This window comes from Mya arenaria, chromosome 13 (assembly GCF_026914265.1).
Source record: "Mya arenaria isolate MELC-2E11 chromosome 13, ASM2691426v1".
Lineage (NCBI taxonomy): Eukaryota > Metazoa > Mollusca > Bivalvia > Myida > Myidae > Mya > Mya arenaria.
In genome coordinates this window covers 26,254,724-26,277,371 of record NC_069134.1, presented here as the reverse complement: position 1 = coordinate 26,277,371, position 22,648 = coordinate 26,254,724, and the positions used below count along the sequence as shown (strand labels likewise).

General features: G+C 33.5%; 1 protein-coding gene across 2 annotated transcripts in view; it reads right to left on the bottom strand.

Annotated features, from left to right (window-relative positions):
• Window positions 1-687: 687 nt before the first annotated feature.
• The window catches only part of LOC128214002 (protein patched homolog 1-like), a 44,956-nt gene continuing 22,995 nt past the window's right edge, over window positions 688-22,648 (bottom strand). For both annotated transcript variants that reach the window (XM_052920159.1, XM_052920160.1), the window contains 11 exons: window positions 19,896-20,021; window positions 17,498-17,616; window positions 17,041-17,282; window positions 16,004-16,792; window positions 15,477-15,757; window positions 14,063-14,200; window positions 13,781-13,923; window positions 5,425-5,839; window positions 5,074-5,176; window positions 4,690-4,790; window positions 688-4,384 (listed from right to left, as the gene is read on the bottom strand). In XM_052920159.1, coding sequence (XP_052776119.1) covers window positions 4,696-4,790; window positions 5,074-5,176; window positions 5,425-5,839; window positions 13,781-13,923; window positions 14,063-14,200; window positions 15,477-15,757; window positions 16,004-16,792; window positions 17,041-17,282; window positions 17,498-17,616; window positions 19,896-20,021 — 2,451 coding nt within the window. In that variant the 3' untranslated portion in view covers window positions 688-4,384; window positions 4,690-4,695. The remainder of the gene's footprint in view (window positions 4,385-4,689; window positions 4,791-5,073; window positions 5,177-5,424; window positions 5,840-13,780; window positions 13,924-14,062; window positions 14,201-15,476; window positions 15,758-16,003; window positions 16,793-17,040; window positions 17,283-17,497; window positions 17,617-19,895; window positions 20,022-22,648) is intronic.

The following is a 22,648-nucleotide window of genomic DNA, read 5'->3' as shown; positions in this document are numbered from 1 at the left end:
ACTTGACTCAGGTCAAAACTGTCTCAATATTTTCCTGAGAGGAAGTCTTTCTACAGTATGATAGCAACATAATTTGGGAGGTTGGTTGGACACTAAAATAAAAGATTTGAAGACTATGTCTTAACCAGTAACTAGTAAATAACTGTTTTCCAAAACACTTTTCGTCGGCTAGGATCCTTGTTTCTAGCCATTTTGGTGGATGGACAACCTGATCTCTCTCTTTCAATGAGTGATCTGCCATTCGTAAAATTTGTCTATGCCATTTGCAGACAAACCTCCTACAATATAATTATTATGGCTTGTCAAGACTTCTTAGTGAATTATAAGAACTCAGCTGAAGTTTTTTTCAGATCCACTTTTCAACGCTGCATAATTTAATGTTTGCGGTTCCTGACCAAAAAGCAATGTTTCAAATAGAACATTAAAAACTTTGTTCTTTCAACTGAACAACCCTCGTATATATATATATATATATATATATATTTATATATAGGCCGTAACTATCAATATATTTTTTTTATTGCTGCACCATTTGACAATGGTGGACATGCACATGGAAACAATCTCACATTCCAGTAATTATGATATTTAAGAGTAGCGTTCCATTTTCTGCCCTATAATCTTTGAGGTCTAGGTCAGTGGACAATAATAGCTGATTTTTCTAAAGAGGTTTTCAACAAACAAATGTAATTTTTACAACTTTTTATTTGTCATATTTTTGTAGTTTTGAAAATATCAATGCCCATGTGGGGCTACCCTGCACAGTTCAAGTACAGAGCGGTAACATACTGTACATTACATTTATGAGTATTAAATACACAACAGGAAAATCACAGCCAGAATATAAGACATGACATAACTTTCATTTTGTTTTCTCCTTTCAAATTCCATATCTATTTACTTTCAATGATATTTTTAATCAGTCGCTAAGTTTTGGCGACTACATATGCAAAATATGATGCATGGTAAAACCACTCCTTTTTTAGTTTTTTCTTCAAATTTCAAGTAATGAAAGTAATGCCCTGTCTTCCAAAAGATTATACACTAGTTATAATAATTACAAGTATATGCATCAATCAACATATTTGTCAAAATTTGCAACAGCATCTCAAGAAAAACAAAACCTATACATTAATCATTTTTGATGTTATTATATATGTGAAAAAAGTCGGCTATTTTGACAAGTATGTTGATTCAAGTCTTTAAAGTAAACTAAGAAAGTATGAGGTAATTCTGTAAAGCAAATTGACTTCACCTTTTACTGTACAAAAATCTCAAATGCATTGTCAAACATGAATATTGGATTTTTAAAAATTCAAAACAATTCCATAAACGATAAAATATTTTCAGTAACTGTTGTTACCAAAATTCAAGTCATGTACAACTTCTGAGCAAGTAATTTTTACTAAGTGTAATATCAATTATGTAATTAGTTAATTATCTATTCATTAAAGTAACTTGGACAATGTTCTTCCCATATTTTTTCAAGGAATTTACTAAAAAGCTTCATAGGGAAATAAAATTTCATTTAATGAGACCAGAACGTTTACTGCATCTGTTAATCAAGTACATGGAAATGACTTTAGGCATTATTAAATCAAGATTCCTGAGAAAATGTAATCCTACAAAATATTTCTTTGGTTATAAACTAACACCCTGTTTTAATGATTTACGGAACAGAATGATTACAGCACACACGACCGCTACAATGGGCTGGTATATAGTTTAATTAGTTAAACATTGCTGCCAAATTACAGCACAAAAAATATTTGCTCCATTGAAAAAAGTAGTACCTCATTAATGAAAAATAATCCTAATCCTTTTTTAACAATGGAAATGATTGAAAAAAATCATATTTAAACAAGTAGATAAACAAATACTTCGAGTTTTTGTTAACAGAAAACTAAATACCAGCCCAGGGATTGAAAAAGTTGACCTTTATTCCAATTTAATGGAAATTTGTCCACGTAAACTACATGTATTGATACATTTAGTTAAGAATATGTGAACATGGAACTTTTAACACTTAAACACGAATGAACTCAATAAGTTGCATACACTTATTAATAATTTACAGATTTTAATAATGTTTCGATACTGGCACTTGTAATAGAATATAAATATGTATTTCTATACAAAAAATGGAAAGAATCAATGTGAAAATGCCATTATTTGTCGAAAATGCATATTAATTAAAAATATATATCTCAGTTAGATGCGAAAAAGATCCAACTTCAGATAGCACTTATGATAGCACATTGAAAGTGATGATAGATTAAATTTTACACAGATTGCATAGCACTTTATTGGAAGACTAAAATGTAAAACATATTCAGTAAATCATAAAGCACTTTGTGCCAGTAAAAATGCATATTTTCACGCTATCTTCATTGAAGGTTTAAAACGTACAAAGATCATATTAAATCAAACAGCCGATGTATTAAAATATCGTCTACAGAAAAATGTAGCTTAACAATAAGAAAAAATACTAAACAGGATATGATAAATGTTTTATAATACAATGATTTGTTTGTGTCAATAAATATGATTGTAAGAATACATCAAAATTTACCAATATACACATAACTTTGTTAAAATGAAATTACGAGGTTGTATGTTGAAAAAATGACCCTGCAAAAACCTGAACTCAATATATGCACCGCACCCCCTCCATTGTGTTTGTCAATAATTCTTTAAACAGAATAATTATAAACTAAACCATTTGTATGTTTTCTCTCCGGTTTCAATTTACTATAATTAGGCTCTGATGTTTTATCAATCCCATTTCTATGCAAAGCATAAACTGATGTAGGTACATTCACTTAATGATCATGTTAAAAATAACTGAATTGAATTTAATTACAGCTTTTTTTTGTACACAATATTTTTTTTATAGTTTCACTTAAAAAAATGGGAAATCAAACTTTAAATATGGTTTCAATTTAAGTCCATAATGGGAGTTTTAAGGGGCTCTGTCATGATCATCAGTACAAATATTTATATAAACAAAATTACTCGTAAAGAATATGACTGGATGCAAAATAGAATTAACACCTAATCATTGTGGATGATGATAGGGCTTTCATAACTTACATTCTGTCATTCATATGATGATGAACATTACAGTAAAATTACCCGTACATTAAAACATTGCCATAACATAATACATAATTACAAGGTCATGGCTGACAATATCAAGTGATGAACATAATAATACTCTTTTTTGACGCCCAGCTGTAAAATGTAAGTGTTTGAAAAATACCACATAATAATATTGAAATTCATGTCCAACAAACCTTCTTATTAATAAAAGTTGATAACATATATTCTATAAAATAATTTAACAACAAACTTCCATCTGAATGACATTTTCATATCATAAAAAAGAAATACTTCAAATTGTAATTTTACACAATGTTTATGTGTCATATCCTTGCGTTAATTTAACACTTATCATTAACAAAATTTTACGGAATTCTGTGAACAGTGGAATCTACCACAACAAATATATTGCATTTAACTGCAAACTGAATTATTGGCATAGTTTGTCTTTCAATATAAAAACAATGGCAAATGGTAGTTAATGTTCACAAAACAATACTGACAAAATACAGGCGTAGTTCCTGAAGGGGATAAAGCTTAAAATCTGCGTAAATCCGGAAATACCCATTTTCATTTTCTACAATTCGTAACTTGGTCAATAACTGTATATTATTGAACCATATGCTAAAATTTGTAAAACATTATGTGTATCATTGTGCTTCAACAATGAGGAAAAAAATCGCCCTGATTTAGAATCGTTCAATACTTCGTAGCTGCCTTCACTCCCCAAAATTTATATCAGTCATGAAAATCAACACATAAATAACATTACAAGTTTTGAAAAAGAAATATCACAATGAACATCCAATGTCCAGTCAGCAACTTCCAGCAATGCATGCTTCATTTTTCTTGCTATTTTTTCTTCCATACTCATAACTCACTTGGAAGCTTTCTTGGGTTAACAATGTTCATAACCAGCTTGAAACTCCATTCTTAATGTTCTGTATGTCCGAAAAACTTTCTTTTGGTCAACCTTTTCATTATAAAGCTTAATCAAGGCTCGTTCCATTCCATTCTGTATAATTTATCCGTTGGTTTTTAAAGACATCGTTTTCCATCCACATTCCGATTTCCCAATTTTACTATCTCCCGCATTAAGAATCAAATTGCAGGAAAACACTGGCTGAACACTGGATAAGAGGTGCATTGAGAGTCCGAAATCTCTCTCGATGAATCACATATAAATACTGATAGGAGAGGTGTGTGTGTGTCACATATATAAATATAATGCTTTCTGTACAAGTGTATTGCAGATATAGCACCATCGTAGCGCCCAGAAAACCTGCAAATAAAAGAGAGAAACTTATTTATTATGTTACACAAAGACTATAATAATATACATCATATGATAAATCTAAAGCAATTTCTGATGTGTTAAAGGCCCTGCAAGAAAATGGAGAACCAATGCAATGTCATTTACTTAAAAGAAATTAACAAAAAAATCATATTAAAAAAAAATCTTGACAAACCCTTTTCAATCCCATTTACGTGTATAAACATACTATACGATGCATTGAACAAAGTTATGATACATGTACCGGGTAAGTGTACACTGATGTTGAAGTTAGCAAACAGATAGATGTTTACCTAATGTTAGGAGCTACTGGAGGAGGAGGAGGAATCCGAGTCACTGTCTATCTCCTCCCTCCGTCTCCGTCTCTTGTAGTCCTGAAGCTCAGGTACCGTCCCTATAGAGAGAAAAGTTGGGAGGAGTTAGTTTCATTAACTAATTAAAGATGTTAATCAATCAGATTTCTTTTTTAGATTCTACGGCCATTTAGCTTATGATAAATTGTATCAAGCAATCTTAAGAATATGCATATTTTAATTTTGAGTATATGACTGGACAGATTAATTTATTTTTTTCTTATGCAAATACATTTATACATTATTTGTAACTTTAACAAAAATAGAGTCAAATTTAATCTTAAAAATATTTTTATATGCCTACTACTAGCAATTTAATTGTACCTGGTATAGGTGTGTGAACTTCCACCTTGACAGTGGCTGTGGCCCTGACCCTTGTCACATGATGTGTGGGTGGGGTCGACATCACTGACCCTGGAGGTGTACTCTGTAGAGAAATCACAATAATATTATACAAAAGACTACACCATTAGTTGGTAAAGCAAAGCGTTTTGTGGAAAGTAAAACAAACACAAGTATGCATTTCTGTTAGATTTGATTTCATACCCTTTTGTTACAAGGATATTTTCTGTTCTGTTCTAATTTTCTCAGGTTGTTGTGAAGTGAAAAATAATACTCATTTTTTTCATTAACCCTCTTATTAATAAATCTGATATTTATACACAAAGTACTCACATTTTTACTCTGTGAACTATGTCTACTGGTAGAGTCATCTGCAGACCTCTGTGACGTCTGCTGATCGTTTCTCCCGCCATTATTTGGCACTGATGTTTCCACAACAACCTCAGGATTGACAACAATCTCTGTGGAGGAATACTGTGACGGCTCCTCAGAAATTGTTGTCAGGGAGAGATCCGAGGGGATTCTCTGTGGGTATCTCATCTTCCGACTTGATCGCGTGGCCCGTACTGGCAAGTTGCGGATTTTCGCCCTTGGTGAGGCTTCTGGGGACGGGGTAGGGATTCTGTCTGTGTCCTTCTTTGGCCGCACCTCCGAAAGTGGGCCGCACATCGATAAGATGACAGGTAACAGGAGTAGACCATTGAGTAAACCAATCACCACCAGACCCGTCAACACCAAGAAGAAGTACCTGAAATATAAAACAATCCATTGTAAATTAAATGTGGTGATTAATATGTAACATTGCCACATTTTGAGAGCCACCTACAATGTAATTACCAATCTGTTCTTTAAATTGTTATTCTAAGAATGATCTTACTCATACAAAGCAATGACAGTACATGGAGTAATTTTCGTTTTCTTTCTCTAAGTAATGAACTAACATACGTAGTTAGCATCATCAGTTAGAATAAAATGAGAAGATAATTTACGACAATTATCAATTAACTTTTTGCAATATAATAAGAAATTCATAAATGTTTGATGATAAAACTGGCATTGTCAGGACCAACTAAAGCATTTAAACTTTCTCTTTTTGCAAATTATCTTACAACCATGAAATAATTATCAATTATCAAACTATTCCATAAACTCACATGTGCATGTTATTTTGCTTTGCTTTAGTTAATTTCATTACATAACGCTCAACAAAATGCACGCTGGTTAAATGCATATATACTTGAAATGCACCCGGAAAGCATGTACTGGCACACCATTTCAAGAGCTTAGAGTTAATTATAATATGAATGCTTTCTCAAGAAAATCAGGTATTTTGATTAATAAAACCCCTGGGTGGGCTTGTTATTGCAGATTTCATTTGCCTGTCAAGAACTTCTACTGCTACACCCACTATCAAAAACATAGACAGAAATCTTCAAAAATGTTACCCTTCCGGTAACAAGCGAGTGTTATGCCTTGAGAAATGATATACAGCTATAAGCCTACATACTTGTGTTCCAAAAAACAAAGCTTGTTTCCCTTCATTGTCAGGTCTCAGTTTAAGACCTCCCATAAATCGCCTTGTTATCCGACCTGATTAATTTGCTAAGAACTGTGTTGAATGACAGCTAAATAGAAAGTTGTCTGTCGGCCAAAATCCACAACAGTGTATCTCAGATAGAACCAAACTTGCTGCAATGCCAATCTTTTACTGACTGACAATGTGTCAAAAAATATCTCTTCGAAAAAAGGAAGCACTTAATGTATATAAAGAGATCAAATTTAGTATATTATGTATGGCGTATTTATATCAGTCAAAATATTGCAGTAACCCCTATCTTTCGGCACTGCAAAATGTACACAAAATGAAACGAACGTTCAACTCTAGACCATATACCAAGTTGCTCAAAAACAATATAATTTATACCAGGCCCTTTCTGCATCTCAATTAAAACAACAACATTAATTAATTGATTCACATATCTTTCTAAAATTAAACATAAACTGAAGAATGGACAAGGAACAGTAACCACGCAATAATAATATCTAGCACGCATTGAGTTATCTACCCTGAATCAGTAGCAGCCTCCAAAGAGCAGTAATTACATTTTTTTGAGAGAAAACCTATTATCTCACACATTCTTTTCTGCAATTTTCAGATGATAGTTTTTGTTATTAACTGTCACTACTATCATTTGAGGAGGTATGGCAAAAAAGCAGGCTGTTAAGGCATACAACGCCACCTGAACCACACATACTGTGATTGCAGAGCCAAGAAAATGCAAAACTGACATAAAATAACAAAGACACATTGGGAAAGACTTGAAATAATAAATATTCTTGGATTTTGCTTTCTTAGCAAATTTTTTAGATAAGATTTTTTTGTTTAATTTCAATTAGTAAACCTAGATTTCTGCCAAAAGTAATTCTCGCAGAATTATATGTTAACTCACAAAATCAGGAAATTGGTCATTCTGGCCATTATGGAAAACATCCCCCAAAAAAAACATCAAAGAAATAAAGAATGTGTTTGTTTATATGCAGTGATCTATGGACAGACATTGAATAAGCATTAATCAGCCATTATAAGCCCCTGTGGATTGGCAGCCAGGCAGGCAGGCATCAGTAAGAAACAAGAGGCACAGATTCAGGCAAGACACTCCGGCAAGCCACTCTGAGACCTCCAGGGAAGATAGGGGAGGCAGATTATGGCCTGTAAGCTCAAGAAGGCCGTATCTTTCCGTATCTCTCCTATCTTCCTATCTGTGCTAGTGAAGATGCTCCCCATTTATCTCAGCCTTGTAAATCTTGGAACAGGTCTGCCTCAACTTTTCTGATTTGTGTGAGTAAAGCTGCATTACAAACCTCTTCATGCATAGTATGTTGATGATTTTGTTTTTTTGGTCAAAAAGACCCTCTTTTGCTGTTTGGTTGGTCAAATGTCCATGTACCGGTACTTCACACAATATTTTCATATTCTTTATAAGGTCATATTCTTAGGTTACAAAGTACTATAATGTCAAACCAAATTTATGAAATGATAAGCAATTAGGCTTTAAAAGTAAGTTTCACTTTCATATTTTTCTCAGATAAAATAAAGACATCTTGACAAAGACAAATTAAGTCCAGCTCATAATTTACAAAAACAATGAAAATGTCTTTAACTCAAGACCTCACATGATTCTAAAATGCCTCGCGATCTCATCCAAAATAATCCAGTAAAGAATCGGCTCCAGAAAACCTCTAAAACTTTGCCCCTTCCGAGAGCAGAGCTACAAAAAATATATCCCAGACAATTTTTATAACTTACAACCGCATAAACAAAAGAAATGAGAAGAATAAAAAATAGTGTGTTGTGATTATACATCTAAACAGAGATTTCCTAGAGAATGGAATTAAAACCAAGTCAAGACCAACTTCAGATTAAAACCTACATTTCAAACCAATGAAATTCCATATAGTACCATGCATAATCATTAAGACTTGCAGTTTAACAACTTGACAGACATGACCTCATAATTAGGTTCCCTGCTGAAAACACCTTATAAACCAAGTCAGTTATAAGATATTGTTTCGCAGAGCCCTTCTTAATCATTATGGTTTAAAATAATGCTCCGCCCTTTTTAATCATTAAGATTTTATATAATATATTCTTACAAGCACTTGGCTACCACATACCAAGCATTTAGGGGTATTTGGGATGGGGTTGGGGGTTGAAATTGAGCAATAGTCAAAAAAAGTATCTGTACTAACCAGCTTACAGAGAGGTATACCAATATGTGGTATTCTTTGGCAAATAAAATAGTGGCAACAGGGATACAGTACAAAAATCATATCCGTTTGCATAGTTCAGAGTACCTCGCATTTACTGTATTCAGTGGTACCCAACAACCTCATATTTATTGCAAGAAACAAGGCAGCACAAAAAATTGTTTTATATGCATTGTAGAATTGTATATACTGGTTCCTTTAGAAAAAAAATTGATAAAGAAAGTCTTAACATTTTATTACTGTTATGGTGGCTCATGGCATTAACACACTTGCATGCTAACTTCTGTTTTATTTTATAACTCGGGAGTGTTTGCATTAAAACCTCAGGGTAGCTGGAAAAATAGACTTTTAACTCCAAATTCAATTAGCTTTCATAGGTATATGTACATAAAATGTTTCTGTTTATTCTGAAATCAATCAGGAAAATAAATCAACGTCAATTCAGATATGTCAAATGAATATACCTATCTGGGTTATTTTATTTAAAATCCACTTTCAATGATTCAAAAATTTCATTAACTTTTTATCAGGGCTGCCATCACTCGAATGCTTTTAAGTTAGAATAAACATTTTTAAAACCTCAATCTTGTTATAATCTGGAAAGCGATGAACAAATAAATTCTTAAACAGATCAAGCAGCAGTGGTAGGCAAATTTTTTTTGGAAGATCTTGAAATTCACAAAAAGGAAATTCAGATAATTGAGAAAAGGCATAGCTATACAAGTATTTTATGTAATACCCTAGAGAATCAAGAGCCTACCAATCTTGGCTCCCTTTTTTTTGGGCCCTTTTTTCTGTCATTTATCAAGCTTACTTTATGCAATGTGAGTTTCCCCATATCACTAGCTGTGCCCTTCTTAGCACTAATATTTCAGGCCATGAAAAACAGTGATCAAACCTTATTTCTTTTTACTTTTTCAAATTAAAAAGTACTTCTAAACATTGAAATTCGAAAACTTTAAAAGCCATAAACTTAGCAAATAGAGGAGACTTGAGGTGGTCTAATTGCTTCTAGTAATGTAGTAATGTTGTACAAAACCTTTGTGAAGTAATACACAACCTAAGATCTTACACTTGCCAATTATTTGTATAAAACTTACATCTTTTCTATCATCTCAGTGTGACTGGATTGCTCATTGGGTGGTCCATCAAACAAGAATGGGAAGTTTGTTTGTGCACTGACAAGTGTATAAAGATGTGGCCAACCGACCAAGACATGGCCCATCTTAATGATCATATTGTTCATAGTGATTGGCAATGAACAATCGGCAATAAACGACCAAAATGAGCAAAATAATTAATGTTCTAGCCTTGAAAGCAAAAACTCAATGTTCATCAAGTACTTTATACTCTATCTCAGATATTAAAATCTGTGTTTGTTGGTACTTTAATTTAAACCCAGGACACATCCAGGGCTTCAACATGTGATAGAGTCCTTGAATTTTGACGCATGTCATTAATTTTTTTAATTCATAAATTGCAAACTATATATTTATATAAACATGTGCATTAATTACAATAATAATCAACTTAAAACTTTAAGGCATGTATTACTTTTTTACAAACAAACAAGATTAGCCTTGCAATATGTTAATGAAGTAAGCATGTGCAAATGACATGTCATTGAAAACCAAAATCCCAACAACATTTTTTTGGTAATTGAAACATCTCTAAGCCTGTTTTTGTCCAGAATTCTTTTATCCTATTTTATTTATTTTTTTAGGAATACCTGTAAGTGCAAAAGACTTGAGCTACTAATCAAACTCAGGACAAAGAAAAACTGTAACATAATGGTGAAAGAAATACCCCTATTCTTCAAATGGCTTCAACTTTACCCTCTTCAAATGGCTTCAACTTTACCCTGAATTTGTAACACAACATAATTGTTTGATGTACAGGTTGAAGAAAAACAACAATTCCCCATTTCAAGAGGCAAAAGAACTTGCCAATTCTGCCACTTTTTTCACAACTTCTCAGCTTCTTTATTACAATATTACTACTTGAAAAATGCGGAGAAAATTTCAAGAATTCTCCATCAATAACCTATTGGCGCTATTGTTCTGGATATTTTTCTGGCTAGGAATCATTGTATTAAGTGGTTGTTTTCTATTTTGATGTAAGTGTATCTTGGCCTTACTTTACCGATATTTCACTCTTCCCAAGAACCTAATTCAATCTTTGAATTGTCAGTGACATTCCATGAAATGTTTTCCTGTATCCCACCTACCAATGCTAAGAAAAGAGCTATCATTGGGATGATATGCAGATCAACTTCTATAAAATATTTTTTGGGGCCTGGAATGTCTCAAAACATATTTTTCAAATGGGCCATCTACACCCCATTAGCTACAGGTCTGACCAAGTGAAAGAGCACTTGAACATTAATGCTAGGTCACTTTGCTCCGAGGTAATGGTATTCACAGGTGTAAGGATACATCCACGGCCAAATGTTTAATGTAGCCCACCTTCATGTAACAAATAACTGACCAGAATAAATTAATAAACCAGGTGTGCAACCATCACAGTGTGTACATTTTGTATGAATATAAACTTGGGTTTTTCATTTTTGTTTCCTTTACATTTGTTGAAAAACATTGTAAACATGGTTGTTGTAATATATCTAATTAAATACTCCTTTCAATTTTACCACCATGTTTATATCTTTAGAACATGTTATTATAATTGCGCATTATGTATGTAATTCAAATGAATAGACCTATCAAATCTTTCATGCACTTATCTTTGCATCTAAAATCTCTTTCTTCAAAGAATTTACAAAGAAATCTTCAGTTCATTCAAAAAACCTAAAATCATGATCCTCAATGAGAACTCATCAAACAGGCTAAATTAATTTTGAGTATCCAGCATGTTTAATTAGTAATTTGTCGAATTTTTCCCCCAAAGTAGCCCCCACAAGCTTGCGGCTATCTGGAGAGTGTCAGTATACGTCTAATGTGGGTGGTCCAACTAAACAGAGGCCAAGCTAGGCCACTTATCCACCGAACGGCTGTGTAAAACAATCCTAGCTGTACAGTAGGGCACAAGAGTGGCGTAATTGGTTCTACCAAGTTTATCAAGTAGCTGCTTTTGCCACTACCTGTTGCAGACAAAAAATGTTACATACAAAAAGCTACTGTTTTCAGCATAAAAGGTTTACTGATGAATGTAGAATATAAAGATTAAACAGATAAATGTTAATGTAAAGACAAAACATGACAGGTCTTTAACAAGGGTCCAGACACTGTCAGACCAAACAAGGCCTACTAAACTGTCAAAAAGATTTCAACATTTGCTCAATCAGTGTATAGGTTATGTTTTAACCGCTTTAAGTGCAACTGGTGTATTTTTTACAAACTACAACAAAAATGCATGCTTTATGTTACAATTTATATAAAACGTTCATAAACTACATAGAAAAATACTCTTTCTGTGTCTAAGTTGCACCTTGGGCAAATTTGGAGGATATAAAAAGAGCTACATTTCAGATGATAAAAGTACAAGTTGCCAGAGATTTTTGGTTCATTTTATGGTCTGGTGATTGGAACAGATTTTCATAAACAGAAGCCAAATTTATTATATCATTTATCCCAATCAAGATTGATATAGAGCTACAGTTTTAACATCCAAATTCTTTCAGAACTTATTTTAAACATCTTTATTTCTAGTCAACCATAAATCAAATAATCTTATTTCAAGATGAATAATTCTAGAACCGAAAAAAAACCCTGTAAAACTAGGAAGAACTGATTTGTTTCATGTGACCTCAAAAAAATTCTTGTACCTCATAAAGGATATCAAGAGATTTTGCGTAATACAGCATTGACATAAAGAAATAGCTTAAAATCATAAAGAAACAGTTTCAAGTCATACCAAATGCCACAAGCCATGAATGAAACTGACAGGAAGAAGGAAATGTGAATTTCGGAAGTTGTCAGCAGCTGGTTGCCTGTGTGGCACGTTTCTATGACATAACCACGGAAATATGTCAAGGCACACCCTGGCTCCGCTCAAATTAGCAAACAACTGGTCAACTATACGAAAATATTGGTAGCACTAACAACAAGGACCGTTTGAATAAAAGTAAACACCGTCAAAGTTAAAACTCCTTTTGGCCCTTCACCAAGTTGGCTTAAATTTAACACGTTACATATTGACCATCTTAAGCAAACACCCCAAGAGTCCGTGAAAGTCCACCTAATGAATAATCTGTTTACATCAAAAGCAGCTTTCTTTTTTGGCGCAAGGCACTTGTTTGTATTATAACCCGTCCATTTCTCACCAACAGTACAATGAAGATTGGATTAGATCTTGAAATATTTAATTAAATTAAACATTCCATTTTCTAGAGTACAGCTACAATGATCTTCAGAAACTCTTGAAACGTTTATTGCTATTTTTTCAAATTAACATCGGTCAGTATCATAAAAGTGAGGGACACTAGTAAAAAGTAATGATGAAGAAAAGTATGCATTCAACTCACGGTCACATGAAAGAAACTATCAACAGAGCATTTGAAGTTTTATAAAATTGTTTAAAGGAATGATTGTGGCTGTATTTGGTATTAAATTAAAAGGCTATGCAAGGGCACAAGTTTGATTGGTCTTACAATTAAAAGACCAATGACTCATTTTGAATATGAAACAGATTATGAGATAACATAAGTACTGAAGCATTCCATTTTTATTGAATAACTGATTTATTACAATCAGACTATTATTCATGTATGCTAACTAAATGTATGTCTACCAAATCCAAATAGTTGGTCAAATCACCCAAGAAAATGTTTACAAATCAAACTTGTTAGTATTTTACACATAAATATCATAACACAAGTCCAAATTTAAGGGACAATCTTTTTCAACAACCCAAGAAAACTTTGTAAGACGGATCTACACATTAAAACTTTCAAATCAAAGCTCACCTGACAATGAAGTCAAACTCTGCGCCGGCCAGCATGATAACACCGAGGAATGTAGAAACTCCGCCGTGGAGAACGGGAGCAAACGTGTGCTCCAGAGCCTTGGCCATTCGCGAATTTCGCGTCCCGACTGTTGACAGGAACGCCTGTTAAAAATATGACACCAGTTAAAAAATCATGTTACATATACTCCTTACATTCAAGCTCATAATTAAACTTCTTTTTTTTTTAAAACATAAAGCACAAAATAATTTTAATGGAAGATTTTCTCAAACGTTCACTCACCACAGAGAGATGGACAGTGAAATCGACGCCAATACCCACAGAGGATATAAGGATGACGGCGGGAATGGCGCTCAGCTTCAAACCCACGATACCCATGAAACCGAACAGCTCCACGAGGACGAGGGTCAAAACAACAACCTGAAATATTAGATCGTTTTATTGCAGACAGTGACCTAAACTATAGTATTATCATATTATTCTATGGCCTATGTTCAAAATAACTATTGTTTGCTTACATTTATTTCTTGGAATACAAATTAAATATACCGTTACTCTTATCCTACTGATGATATGAATTTTCTTTTTCACTTTCAAGGTACAGATTTCATTCAATACCAGGAAGAAACAGAAATGTTACAGATAAGGTGATAATTCATCTAAGGTTTGTTGAGTGACTACTGCTTTAGGAAAATCAAATGCTGAATGATTTTTAATTTTTGCTGATGGTTATTCTAAATGAAAAACATTACCCCCAAAATGACTACAGTTGGAAACTTTATATAAAAAAATCATTTGTTTTCAATTGTATTTGGCCAAAATATAATTTTTTGAAAGTAAATATTACAGAACTTTTACCTTAGGCAGACTAAAAAATATTTCAACACAAAACATACTGCATTATTTTCCAGCGATCTACCGTATTTCAAAGTTATTGTGAAATATACTTCACAAAAAATTATGGCAAGTCATAAATGCCTTATGCCAGGTCAAATCAAATACAGACGATCTTCAATTTAATTAAATTCTGTAATATAAACACAACTTCCAAAAAAATTCTAATTTGAAATCTGTAATAAAAATGGAATTATTATTCCCCTATCAGATGAGGAGCGATATGTACAGCTTTATTATGGAAATAAACACATATGTTCCCTGCGCCCTGGGAAATATACAAAAGCCCACCTAGAAAAACACTAGGCAATTATAGAATTGTATACCCGCCAAGATAGGCGAACACCGTCATAAGCCACCAGTTTTAAACTGACGTTTTATTATTCCTAAGTTTGCAATTAATGAATTTAAAGTCACCTGTTTTATTCAGATTTTGTCTTTGAAAGAGTGCAACAAATTAATGAATATATCATTGTTGTTTTTACGATGATAATAGCTGATAATCATCAAAAATCTAGTAGAAAAAATAATTTTTGAAAAACCAATAATTTAGTCAGAGTAGCTCATTACCATCAAAAGACCCTCAGAAAGTGAGACCGCAGTAACTTAAAAATCCTTTAATATAGGAAACTAAAATAATATATTGGACACTGAATGATTTTGAAACTGTCAATTCAATGTTGACCACTAGATTTTAAAGAGATGACAATTATTCCTTTCTTCCCATTTCTTATCAAACAAGCACACAAAAAACATTTGTGCCTGAATCCGTAAATTGGAAATTTAAAAAATAGCCACTTACAATAATTCCGGCCATCCAGGGATTTACAAGAGTAACGGAGAGAACAATGAAGGTGACAGCTAGGATGCACAGCAGCGCCATCATGAGGTAGAAACGCAGGTGGATATACTGTTCCCAGAATGTGAATGGTACCCCCACAGGGTAGTTTGGGAGCCCACGGGCGGAGAAGTCATCGCAAATCTTCCGGATTTGTAATACAACATTTAGTATTTCCTCCCCGCTTGACAGTTTTGTCAAGAAGAATGGAATCTGGGCATACTTGATGCTCTTTGCTTTTGGCACTGAAAGACAATTGCATTTTTTTAGTCCTAATTCACACACTGTGATGTTTATTTGACCATTTCAAAATTATTATACAAGAAAATGAGTCTTGCTAATTTTTTTTTAACAAAGTTGAAAAATTACGAATAGATCTCTCATATACAAATGGTTACAACTAAATTAACATCAACTTTACAGCAATAAAAATTCTTTAAAAAACATTCTACCAACATTTACCATAATATAAGAAAGCAGTACCATTTTACCTTGTACATTGTTATATGAGGCATCGAAAGGCCAAGACTGAGTTGTGGGCCTTATTTCTGCCATTGTGTATGAATACGCCAGGGCGTCATTAGACACCCACACTGTGAGGTAATTGTAAAATGCAGGCGGGTATATAATCCCTTCCTTGCTCACCAGACGAACATTTTTCACCTGGTTAAAGTCTATAGAATTGTCCACGTCACCCGTTTGGACAAGCAGAGTGAACGCCAGTATGGCGTCATACGAGGCATTCCGATGCCAACCCGTTGAGTGGAACGTTCCATTGGCATAATCTCGATCAAATGCTTCTTGTAAATCAACAAGCCATGATCGAAATTCATCAAGCCAAAATATTGGCAGTTTGTCATTTTTCTCACGAAGAATGTTATCCACATTGCTGAAAGCGGCATGGAACTCCCGAATAAGTCTTTGGTTATTTGGATAATCAAGCTCTTGAGTCACTAAATAAATATTATAATATCCAAAGTATTTTGATTGTTTTTCCAGAAAATCATATTCACTAGTATCACGAGGGACAACTTCTGTCAAATCGAGCCCATCTTTCACTTGGGCTGTGCCCCATGTACCGATTATTAAAAACACAACAAAGAAAACTATGGTGAACACTTTGACAGGAGTCTTTTGAAGAAATGGTGCATATTTCTTTGCAGCTAATGATGTCAATGATGTGGTTAGGCACTGTTTTTGAAGAATAGCGAACTTCTCTTTGCATGTCACACGCTCCCCATCTGTAAGGCACTGGCGGGAATTGGTAGCCGAGTCAAACCCTGAATCAAATAAAATTTATCTTTCAGTGAAAGAAATCTGATGTGGATAATAATACAACAAACATATTCAAAACCTTTCTACAGTATAAAAGCATTTCAATTTTCTGACATTCTTTTCAATTTTAAACACATGATGTTTAAAAATGTAAACAGCCATGCTAACATTTCTATTTCTTAAGTCATTACAGATCAATACTATCAAATGATCAAAATCCAAAGAAAAAAACATCATTGTAAACTTCACGAACCTGGTACGGGAGACCCCATCCTTGTGACAAACTGCCCCTCATGAGGAGCCAAGGTTGTCTGGGCGGGCCCGCCATTGGGTGTTGACTGAGCAATCATGTCTCGGGCAAGAAGGTCACTGTAGGGTGGGGGAGAGTATGCAGGGCGAGGCGTGTAGCCGGGTGGGGGACTCGACTCACGTTCCATGGTGTCATGAATATTAATGTGAGGCTGGAGCTCAATCACAGTGTTGTTGTCTGTGAAACTGGAAAACATGATGAATTCTCTTTAGCAAAAGTAATTTTTTTATCAACAATAAAGCTACTTGGTATATTAAGATACCATATTAAATCAGTGAAATTAAATAAGCATGCAAATAATTTTTTTGGCTTACATCCCTAGATATAAAAATACATAAAAGGTCTAGATAAATGCAAAATATGAAGAAACAGAAAAAGAATACTCGAAACTGCAGCCTACCTTTCGAAGCAGCAGAAGATGTCAACCCTTTTATTTTTGCGGCGTATAAGGTCAATGCTGCAGATGGCTGGGTAGATGAGCAGGACGGACACAAGGTTAAATAGCACCAGAATCCCCGCCTGAAAAACGGGAGTACAAGTTTTAGCTAGGTACATATAGCTGACAACTTAGTTACATTTGTATCTTATTCTATATTAGTATAATGATTTTATTTTCGAGTCAACATCAGAAATCCCCCAGCTGAAAAATGCAGGCTGGTCACGTAGTCATTGTTTCATATGACAAAGTTGGGTTACAGGATTTATTAAAGACTATTTTAGTATACACCCATTCCTAACATTTAAATATTTTATGCACACGTGTTTATCAACTTCTTTTTTTCTAATGAAGGCATTTTATTAAGATGGGTATTTTTTAACAATGTTTTTAATCTAAGTCTACCAAAGGCATGCAGAGATCAGTGCATGAAACATTTTTATAGAATTCACCAAACCAAAACTAGTCTTTAAACTTACGATCAAGGTTATGTAGTTTATCAATGTGCAGTCATGGAAAGCAGCAAACTGCATCTTAATAAAGCAATGCCTCTCAAATACCAGTTGTAATTTTACATCACTTTAACTGCTTCTTAAATTTCTGGTATACTGTCAAACAATTTAACTGTTGAAATACACAATTATGATCGCATTCAAAGACAAAATACATGCAAAATAAATGTGTAAACCAAAATATTTCTATGTAAGCTTATTAAATGATTTTGCTAATCATCAGAACTGACCATAAGCCTTTGAAGAAATAGGCATCTCTTTTTTTCTATTTGACACATAACAGCGAACATATTCACATCAATAATGCATCCCAAAGTTAATGCGCAACAATACATAATTGGCCTATTCATAACTCGAAAAACTTCTAGGTGGTCTGAGATATTATTAAAGTGTTCTGCACTCTGTCATGATTTGAATATGCTATACATCTGATTTAAATACAACCACGCTTTTCAATAGAACCTCCTATTAGTTCAAAGAGAGTTCTTTTTGTCATACATTAAATTCATGACCCATATTTGTAATTATATACATAGTTTTCTGCTCTTGAACAATTACTTTTCCGATGCTTTCACATTTGAGCCATTTGAAAACATTTAGAAACAATTAACTGGGGTGTGTGCACTGTAAGAAAATACCACTTAGAATACATACACTGAATATATATAAAAGAATTTAAACTGTTGATGATATACTGCCATAATATTGTAATGCCAAATATGACAAAACTTATTCTGTGCTCATAAATTTATTAACACATGAGATGATGGCTAACTCACTAAAGATTGCTACTTCTTCAGAACAAATATGTCTTGAATTTTTAAATGTTTTTTTTTTAAGCAGCAGTTCCTCACCAAGGTGTGAAATATGTGACTTCCAACTGGAGTTCCATCACATTAAATTAAAAAATTGCTTTATGAAGCATGAACGATGGCTTCCGTTAACCCTTTACGTACTTGCTTGTTGAATGAAAAGTAACAAAATATATCCACTTAAGTTTTAACATAATATTTCTTATAAACTTTTTTATGTTCAAAGTCATTTTACACAAATAATATGGTTCATTGAAGAATTTTGGCATCAGCATGTTTTTAAAATTTAGCCCAAAATAAAGGGTATAATAAAATATTCAAAATTACCCTTATTCATTATAAATAAGACATCAAATTTTAATATGAAAAAAAAGTTGCAAATTGCATGGAAAATTGCAGCAATTTCATCGATATGCGTATGACATTCCTTCTGATTTACGACTATGCACTGATAACGCCTCATTTAGTTCTAAAGAATGGTTTTGAAACGACCACCCAAATTTTCATAATGTAGCGAATATACGTGAAAAATTGTATCAGATTTGGCAAGTAGGTAAAACTGTGGGATATAATCACACTCTGTTTAAAATATTCAAATATTCTTTTTTAATGACACAAATTAGCATCTTTAGAATTAGGAATAAAATGACAAGTTTCTTGGGCAAAACTCAATAAAAGAAAAGGTGCAACAGGTTAAATCTTTTCGAGATCTAACACTCGTACTACATGTTACAACTATGTGTTATATGTATTCTATTTAAGACATAAAATTCCCAAGAACCATGATGGTATATCAAATTTAAGAATCAATTTTTTTAAATAAAATTCTGTCAAACCACAACTATTTTCATACATTTTAGTATTTTGAAATTGCATAAAAAAATACGCAAAAAGATAATAGAAAATTTTAGTACGAGCAGGCGTCAATTCTCTTCTGTTTTGATAATGACAATGCATATGACACCTAAACTATGGAAATATTTTGATTTATTAAAAACTGTAACTATATTTTGGTTCAAACACTCTTAAATCACAAACCTGAAGTGCGAATGAGCGCAAAGCAGGGATGGGTATGATCACTGCCGAGAAAAACGCCAGCATGTTCGAGACCGACGTCAGCAATATACTTGTACCAGTTCGCTTTAAACACTCACCCGTCTGCTCCTGAAGAAATTATAAAAATTATAAGATACAAGAAATAAAATTTACATTTTATGCACTTCTAGTTGTACAAAGCAGTATTTTTATTGAAAGGCAAGCTCTGAATGCAAGGCCGGCATTTAATATTAACATGTGCTTTCCCTGTTAATGTCAAAAAGAAATCCTTCACCATTTGTTATTCTTCATGGACAGTTGGCTTGATAAAGCTTATTTTTTTACATGACGGCATTTATAGGACAAAAACTTGTAATGAAGCAAAATTACAGTCTGTTTTACAGCAGCACTTCTTTGTCCTATCGCCAGCCAGACATTCATTCATGAAAATTATTACATCACATGCATTTTACGATAACAGAATGATTGCGCCACAGTAAAACATTGATTAAAGACATCAAAACACCACAAAACACACCGAAGGGGAAAAAAACCTGCATCTCGGCACCACAATAAACAATTCCAAGGTGCACAATTCATTAGAGCTAATGTGAGCTATACTCATATACATATTCATTGGGCAAAATGATCACAGCTACACGAAAAATCATCATGGGCGGCCTAGAAGGTACATCTGCAAAAACCATTACATTCTGCAGAGTAGAAAATGGCTGTAAATTATTAACAAATTGATTGCAATCATCCAGGTTGTATCTTGCCAATCTATCACTTCAATCTTGTTTATCAATTAATTTTGCTGTGAAGTTGAGAGGGGTGTCTCTCTTTGCCACAAAATGCAAGCTGTTTTGCAGCTACCTTTATTTGAGTATATGTTGCAACAGATCTGGGATTAATTAGAGGTCAGAACCAGTTTTCATGTGGAGCCCTAGAGTAGTGAATATCATTAATTTATTTTGCAATGGAATGATATTAAAATCAATTGCACCTTTTCTGAAAACATGATAAAAGCTTTGAGTTGAAGCAAATCACCAACATTTCAACTTTCAAACCTATTGGAAACAAATGTGTTTCTATAGGAAAGCTTCTCATTGTAAACAAAAAGAGAATCTTCTTTAACCTATTAAGTGTAAAACTACTGTTTATTAATTTTGACCATTCACTACATAAACCATCTTAGAGGCTGAACCAGAAACTTCAAAAACCAGTATGTTTATATTGCCTTTTTATTGTTACTTTTATTACTTTTAGAGTAAATGGACATTTTCACCCGCCTACCCCCATCAAATGTACCATGAAATGTGTAGAATGGACATTACAATTTTTCAGCCAAGCCTTAAGCCCCAGGGACCAACATTGGCCCACACACATTCAGTATGATAATGATACACAGAGGTCACCTTCAAAAGAAGAACCACCCAGGTTTATTTTTCCTAAAGGCTTTAGATGTTTACTGAATAAACATGGCAGACTCTTGAACCCAGAAGAGACTGTTCATGCCTCTATATTTATTTTGTAGGAAACAGATTTTGGTTGATATTACTAACAAGCTTTTTTCATTGAAAAGATTTTTAGTGTTCCCCCCCCCCCCCCAAATATATGCCCTATCATGATATTCACATTTTTTGAGGTGAATAATGTAAAACTCTGTAAAACTCTGTCTACACTATTTGGAATAACCACAGCTCATTCTTCTGGTTAGTGAAGTAATTAGTGCACGCGCTTCTCAACAAGGTGCCCGGGTTTGATTCCCCGCCTAGGCCCATGTGAGTTTGGTTGGTGGCTATCAAGCCTTACATGTGGGTTTTCTCTGGGTTTTCTAGTTGCAAACACAACCCAATACCACACTCTAGTGCAACATCGTGCCAACGAGAGAGACTTAGTATAAGTTAATATATCTTTCTTCACAATATTTGTAATATGAATAAAGTTTATATCAATTAGTTGAAATGTGCACAAAAAACTTTCAAATATTTTTTAATAAAGTAAACAATGTCCAGTTAGTTCCAAGTATTGAGAAAACCCATACTAGACAGATAGGTTAAAAACATCCCATACATCAAAAACATCACACTCAGGGAAAATGCAGTAAAGCCAGTTAGTGCAAAAGCCGTAAAAATGCCAGGATGGAGACCTGCAAAATGTGAGGGGTTTTTTTACCCCAGAGGCACTGGAGTTCATTTTCTTTTTGCATAGTTCTAATGGGCACAATATCTGACATTTGACACATCCCGTTCGAAGTTAACACCCCTTGGAATCAAAAAGCAGAGGGAAATATCATAACTGAAATTAAGTTATTCTCTAGGCTTCTTGTAAGATCTTTGTTCAAATATCTCAACATTTTTTGAAAAGGCTCTAACGATATTATGACCAGTGAAGCTTAAACTCTGATGAAAGCTGACGCACTCAAAGAAATATTGGAACCCCTCCCATTTTACGTTTAAAATACCTGAGCGAAGCTAAAATTACAAGTTCACTTCAGTTAAAGCAATAATTAACAGGAATTAAAAAGCTCAAATTTTCCTTCGATGGTAGATCGATTCTGCATCTTAACAATGGCCTTAAGAATTGTGTTATGTTTTGTGGCCCTCTGAATCACAGGTTGATTCAGTTTTATTTTCTCTTTTGAAAAGAGAAGCCTTGAAACCTAATTCGGCTCTTCATAACTGTACAAGTTCTGACCCAGACATTAAACTGTGCACAATGTTTATTTGTTGTGCAAATGTTAAATGAATCCT